Genomic DNA, 7,224 nt, shown 5'->3' with positions numbered 1-7,224 from the left:
GCCGGTTAACCGTTCGATCCGTTCAAATTGTTTGAACTATTCGAACGGTTTTGACTGTTTTCCAATTTATTTTGTTAGAATGGGCCGACCATTTGGGTCAAGCAATCGAACCGTTTGAACCGGTAACCGAACCCCTGGCCGGTTCGATCACTGGTTCGTTTTTAAAAACCATGTTTTCCACTTTTATCTGACTGAGCGTCGATTAAATAAATCATTGCAAACTATAGGGGGTTTTTAATAAAATACAAACTACAAAGTAGGTTTTTAGAAATGCATGAAGTATATGACTGTTTTAGTAAATGAAGTATATTGTATTTTAATTAGTTTATTAATTTTTGTTTTCCTATGGTTATTATTTTTTGTTAATTTTCCAAGAGAATTTGATTAAGAGTTTATCAGGTTCCATGAAACAAGACCTGACACGGATTCCCAGATAGAACGATTAGACAGCAGACAGTGGGACCCAGATTTTGCATTTTCGTACTTTTTAGTATTTTACGGTAAAAAAAGAATACAAATGAACCGGGAGAGGGAAAGTAAGTAATGGTGGGCACGGACACAAGGATTTGTTCTTGTTGATGGAGGATAAGAATAAGAACCCTAAAGGTACAAATTGGCGAATAGTACAGTGTTTGTTGTTCTCTTCTCAGTCTGCAACTCTGATTTTCCATTTGGGTACTAAACTTTTCTCCCGTTGATCCGATATTTTCTCCGCAAAACTTGTTTTCAGTATTGAAGAATATTTAAAGGCCAATTTGCCAAATTTTGTCAATAGCCGTCAGTACTTGGCTATGTTTGTTTTACTTTTTTTAGGATCTGGATTCTCTGCTTAGCGTCTGGGACAAGATTTTAGATGGGTTTTAGATTTAGTAGCCATAGGTAGTGATCACTTGATACTTCTCATTTGTGGTTCTCGGCGTTTCTACTTTCTAGTTTACGGTCGTCTATTTGAATTTCAATTCAGCATTTTTAATTATTATTTGTTTGATTGCAGAAGGGTTATCAAGATTCGATGAACAAGTAGTGCGGGTTCTCTGAGGGAGAGCCATGGAAGAAGATCAGAGGAAGCTGGTTTTGTCTGTTTTTCTGTGCTTTATTTCAGTGGTTTCTTGTGCCACTGATCCCAACGACCTCAAAATTCTCAATGACTTCAGAGACGGCTTGGACAACCCAGAACTACTAAAATGGCCTTCTAACGGAGATGATCCATGTGGCCCTTCTTTATGGCCGCATGTGTTCTGTTCTGGAAACAGGGTTTCGCAGATTCAGGTTCAAGGCTTGGGCTTGAAGGGGACTCTCCCTCAGAATTTCAACCAGCTCGAAATGCTTTCAAATTTGGGGCTTCAGAGGAACAGCTTCAGAGGGAAGCTACCGACGTTCAGTGGATTGTCTCAATTAGAGTATGCTTACTTGGGTAATAATGGATTTGACACGATTCCTTCCGACTTTGTCAATGGCCTTACTAGTTTGCGGGTCTTATCTTTGGATAACAATCCATTGAACGCGAGCACTGGATGGTCTATTCCTAGTGAGTTGCAGAGTTCAGCTCAGTTAACCAATCTGTCATTAATGGGGTGTAATTTGGTTGGTTCTGTGCCGGATTTCCTAGGTTCAATGCCGTCGCTGACAGTCCTAAAACTTTCATACAACAATCTCACCGGAGAAATTCCGGCGAGTTTTAACCAGTCGCAGTTGCAGATTCTGTGGATAAATAATCAGGTTGGTGACAAGATGACTGGCCCAATTGATGTAATTGTGAACATTCCCTCGCTGACACAGATATGGTTACATGGAAATAAATTCAGTGGGACAATTCCTGAGGGCATTGGACAATTGTCTTCTTTAACAGATCTCGACCTCAACAGTAACCAACTTGTGGGTCTAATTCCCAAGAGCATGGCAGGTATGCAACTTCAGAAATTAGATTTGAGTAATAACATGTTGATGGGTCCGATACCAGATTTCAAATTTGACAATTTCAGTTATGATGGAAATTCATTTTGTCAAAGTATTGGGCTTCCTTGTGCTCCCGAAGTTACAGCCCTTCTTGATTTTCTTGGTGGTGTGCAATTTCCATCAAACCTTGCTTCTGCTTGGAGGGGTAATGACCCATGTGTTGACCCATGGTTAGGACTTAGTTGCCAAAGTAACAAGGTTTCTGTTATTAATTTGCCTGGAAGAAACCTTGGTGGTATTCTGAGTTCTTCATTAGGGGAGCTAGATTCTCTGTCTGAAATCCGACTTGCAGAAAACCATCTAACAGGTCCAATCCCAACGAATTTGACTGGCTTGAAATCTTTGAAATTGTTGGATCTAAGTGGGAACAATATTGAACCTCCACTGCCAAAATTTAGTGAAAGTGTTAAGGTTGTTATAGATGGGAATCCTCTGTTTAATGGTAACCAGTCTGCTACACCTTCATCGTCACCAGGGACTTCGAATTCTCCATCCAGCTCTTCTCCAACCAAGGGCTCAGAGTCTAACTCAGGTGCTCCAAGTGAAGGTAACTCGAAATCAAAAGGTTCCAAAGGATTGAAGCTAGTTTTTATTGTAGCCCCGCTTGCATGTTTTGCCTTCTTGGTTGTTCTGCTTGTTCCTCTATCCATATGCTACTGCAAGAAGAGGAAACATGCCTTCCAAGCACCAAGTTCCTTTGTCGTGCACCCCAGAGACCCATCTGATCCAGAAAACATGGTTAAGATTGTAGTCTCTAATAACACCAATGGAAGATTATCTAATCTAACAGAGAGTAGTTCTCAGAGTTTATATAGTGGAATGGGAGAATCTCATGTGATTGAAACTGGGAATTTGATCATATCAGTTCAGGTTCTACGTAATGTGACCAGGAATTTTGCTCCAGAAAATGAGCTAGGACGTGGTGGTTTTGGGGTAGTTTATAAGGGGGAACTGGATGATGGGACAAAAATAGCAGTCAAGAGAATGGAGGCTGGTGTGATTAGCAACAAGGCTTTGGATGAATTTCAAGCTGAAATTGGAGTTCTTTCAAAAGTCAGACACCGACATTTGGTATCTCTGTTAGGATATTCCATAGAAGGTATTGAGAGGCTTCTAGTTTATGAGTATATGCCTCAGGGAGCTTTAAGCAAGCATCTTTTCCATTGGAAGAGTCTGAATTTGGAGCCTCTATCTTGGAAAAGGAGGCTCAACATTGCCTTGGATGTTGCTAGGGGAATGGAGTATCTGCATACTCTCGCTCACCAGAGCTTTATACATAGGGATCTTAAATCTTCAAACATACTCCTTGGTGATGATTTTCGAGCAAAGGTTTCGGATTTCGGTTTGGTAAAACTTGCTCCTGATGGTGAGAAATCCGTAGTGACCAGGCTTGCTGGGACTTTTGGGTATTTGGCACCAGAATATGCTGGTAAGTAATCTCTTTTATAACTACTATCCATCTATTAATTTCCATTTCTGGTACACTTAGAAGTGAGCTTGCTTAATATTTGAAGGATTATGAGATGCTGGATCATAAAAATTTTGAACAACTTCCACAATTTGCACTGTTATCCAATTATCTTAAACAAACTGCTTCAGTTTTGATGAATTAGTCCTTATACTATTCAGATGAATAAGAAGATATATCATGGTACTTTGTCTTGTATTAAAGGTATAATAGGATATGTTATATTACTTAATGTTGTATTATGATAGGATGTAACACAACAGAGCCTGATTAAAAACTTGGAAAATTTGATGTATTTATTTTTATTTTTTAGGGGTAGCTTATGACCACATATAAATTTTGTGTTGTGCTGATTTCTGGGCTGAAGAGATTCCCAAGTTAATATTAGTGAGATACATATTGCAGTATCATCACAGTTTGTGGTGTATCTAATTGGCTACTAATTTTTATTTCCATGGGTCAAATATGTTCAGTCACAGGGAAAATTACAACCAAAGCTGATGTCTTCAGCTTCGGAGTTGTGTTGATGGAGCTTTTGACTGGACTGATGGCACTTGATGAAGAGCGACCTGAGGAGAGCCGATATTTGGTTGCATGGTTCTGGCACATCAAGTCAAGTAAGGAGAAGCTAATGGCTGCAATTGATCCAGCTCTTGGTGTTAATGAAGAGACCTTTGACAGCATATCCATCATAGCTGAACTGGCTGGGCATTGCACGGCAAGGGAGCCCAGCCAACGGCCTGATATGGGCCATGCAGTGAATGTACTAGCACCACTGGTTGAAAAGTGGAAGCCATATTATGATGAAACTGAGGAATACTCAGGCATCGATTACAGTCTGCCCCTCACTCAGATGGTGAAGGGCTGGCAGGAAGCTGAAGGTAAGGATTACAGCTGCACCAGCCTTGATGACAGCAAGGGAAGCATCCCGGCAAGGCCCATTGGATTTGCTGAATCGTTCACTTCTGCTGATGGTCGCTAAATCATCGTTTGGAATGTCATTCAGTAATTTATGATTTGCCAATCTTTTTGCATTTTATTTATTAAAATCTTCATCTAGTCAATCTAGTCGGTCCAGGTTTAGTGGGTTTGTTTATAATATGAAGGATACAACTATAGATTCTCATTTTTAGGATTTCAAATGTATTTTCATCTTTTCCCTTCCCTTGTTCTTTTGTTTTCTTTTTGAAAGTGAGATTTGTGTGGAGGTGATGCTGTTGATAGAAGAAAAGCATAAAAAGAGAGCTTTATTCAGTTCTCCCTTGATTTATATTCATTTGTTCCTTGTTTTCACTGGTGTGCTCGCTGAAAGATTTGTGTCAGTTTTGTATCGATGTTAAAAATCCTTTTGAACTGATACTCCATTCCTTGCATTCTGTTCTCCAATTCATTGTTCTAAGTGGGAACCTTTTTGGATGGGGCTTAGCTCCAGCAACCAGATTGACTGCACCACTTGTACCCATTACTTTTATCTTATTCTTTTAGTTTGAACTAGAAAGATCTATGCTTAGTCATAAACTCTGCCATCCCTGGGAGCCATAGATGGATTGCACTAGGTTTATTCTATCCAACACAGAGCAATACTTGCAACCAGACACCATTAGTCTTTAGGCTGCATTTGGCATTCCTTATTTTAAGGTTTTCAATCTCCTTTTTGCTGTTAAAAAGTCAGTGTTCATAGGGGAATTTTAACAGAAAAAGGAGATAAATTCTTAAAATAAGGAATGGCAAATGCAGCCTTAACCCCTTTCAAATTATTATGCAATGGTGGAGACCCTCACTGCCTAATCTGAATCTTAACTACTCTCAGCTGTGTGCTGTAGAGATAAAACTCCATTAAAGTTTAACCATTCTAGAGTCGGTGAAGTTTAAATATACCAAAGAAATTTAAACCAACTCTATAGCACTTCAATACCTAGATAGTATATATGCTGAAAGAGACACCATGACAATTTAATACGACTTTTTAGTATTATATATGGGCTTTAGCTGTATTGCCAGCTATTTTTGATTGAAGAAAGCCAATTATGTATGTGTTTCAATTTTCAAAACAAAGTAGAAGTTTGGATTCTTTTCAACCTCACTGCCATAAGTGGCTTGTGTAGTGTACAAGTACGTGAAGCACTCAGCCTCATGTCCCTTGTCCTTTGTTTGATATATAAAAATCTAAAAGAAAAATAAATATTAAAAAACGAATTATTTTTGTTCCAATCTCAAAATCTTTGTCTCAGTTGTTGACAAGGTTTGAAATAAGAAAATAAATGAGTTTACGTGGCATGGTCCTAACAGTTACTTACCCATATGGAGCTAATAGCTGTCTGATGTGGACTTCTTGAATCTTACATCTTGTTTGTATTTATTTTTATATTATTGAGACCATTTCTTTTTATTTTCTCTGCAGGACCAGTTTTTTTTAAACATTCTCTCTCTAAAAGAATGAACTATATCTGTACATTGAACAATAGATTGGTCGACAATGGTCTTCATTGTCAGCGGGTCGGGTTTGGTATGTATTCACCTCAACAGCTCAACTCGAACCCGACCCGCTAAGTAAACAGGAGATACCAAATCCGATATGCCCCATATCCCATATACAGTACACCAGCACTCAACCAAGTTTACATTCATTTGTAACGTTTTAAAAAATGATTTAGAAATGGAATCGTTCTGATCACCGGCTTTTAGGTCGATTGTCCAATCGTCTGGTTCTTACCAACAAATTAATAAAAATAAAAAATAATTAAAAATGGTCAAAAACCGTTGAATGAATCGATGATTCGACCGTCTGAATCAACATGTTGTTGACTTTTCCAACAGTCTTTGACCACAAACCGGATTTGGATAAAATGAAATCGGTTGCTTATATGATTCTCGGGCCAAACGGTCCAACCATCCAGGTCAACCACGATTCGAAAACCTTGTCTACAAATGTTTCAATACTTCAATATCAATGGGGCGGGTTCAATACAGACCCACTTCAAACTGAACACAGCCCACTCACATTTAGCAATTAGCATTTTCTTTTATTTCAGAGCCAATGAATGACAGATAACAGTGAGTTTAGCATAGAGAGCGTTTTCATCAAATGAAGACCATTAGGGTGGAATAGGCTGATACACCTTTTATTAAGCTTCCTATTGAAGTGAAAAAAGTCTCTTCAGCTTAAAAAACTTTTGATTTCAAGAAAGCTAAAAAAATAAAAGGGTTTAGTAATGTCACATGGCAAATATTGCTGATGTGGCAAATACGTTAACCACTTTTGGGTTGACTGTCAAAGCTTAGCTCGCCCGTCAAAGATTAACACGCCACAAAGATCATTTTGCCCGAAAAGAAAATTATTTTTGCTGGATGCCTAGCTGATCGGTCGTATTTTTTATAATAAAAGGGAAAATTCCCGATCATACTTACTTTAATTGGTTGGAATAACAATTTGGTCCCCGAAATTTTAAAATGCGGACATAAATGTCTTTCATCTAATTTTTATTATCAGTTATAAAATCGGAACCAACCATCCAATTTTTCATTCTCCAAAGCCGAACGTGTGAACCGGGATCTCGAGGTGGGCAAATTACGTCGACGACATGTTCAAGGAGGTCGGGCACCGTCAATTGGCTGAGTTATTCGAAATTCGTTTGTCCTGGCTGTCCAATACCAGCATTATGCTTGCCACGGGGTTCCTCTCCCGGTGTTCTTCAAGGACCTTGTGGCCTTCCTCAAGGCGTCGCTGTCACTGGTGCCCGCAGACTAGCCGATCAATGATGCACCACGCGGAGCGCTGCCCGCTAGCCGTCATTCTCCTC

The 7,224-nt window shown here is 39.1% G+C and overlaps 1 protein-coding gene across 3 annotated transcripts; it reads left to right on the top strand.

The window, feature by feature from the left end:
- The first annotated feature begins 515 nt into the window (after positions 1-515).
- Positions 516-4,694, top strand: LOC104590168 (receptor-like kinase TMK3). 3 transcript variants are annotated; one of them, XM_010248725.2, is made up of 3 exons: positions 516-606; positions 995-3,385; positions 3,898-4,694. In XM_010248725.2, exons 2-3 carry the CDS (start codon positions 1,048-1,050, stop codon positions 4,404-4,406), a joined length of 2,847 nt encoding a protein of 948 aa, XP_010247027.1. In that variant the 5' UTR covers positions 516-606; positions 995-1,047; the 3' UTR covers positions 4,407-4,694. The 3 variants fall into 3 exon arrangements, with proteins under 3 accessions (XP_010247027.1, XP_010247019.1, XP_010247035.1); XM_010248717.3 differs by having other exon boundaries at positions 516-675; XM_010248733.2 differs by lacking the exon at positions 516-606 and adding an exon at positions 623-879.
- The last annotated feature ends 2,530 nt before the right edge of the window (positions 4,695-7,224 follow it).

This window comes from Nelumbo nucifera, chromosome 6 (genome assembly GCF_055504915.1).
Source record: "Nelumbo nucifera cultivar China Antique chromosome 6, China Antique-T2T, whole genome shotgun sequence".
NCBI classification, from domain to species: Eukaryota; Viridiplantae; Streptophyta; class Magnoliopsida; order Proteales; family Nelumbonaceae; genus Nelumbo; species Nelumbo nucifera.
The sequence above is the reverse complement of the archived record's forward strand: the minus strand, read 5'-3'. Positions and strand labels throughout refer to the sequence as shown.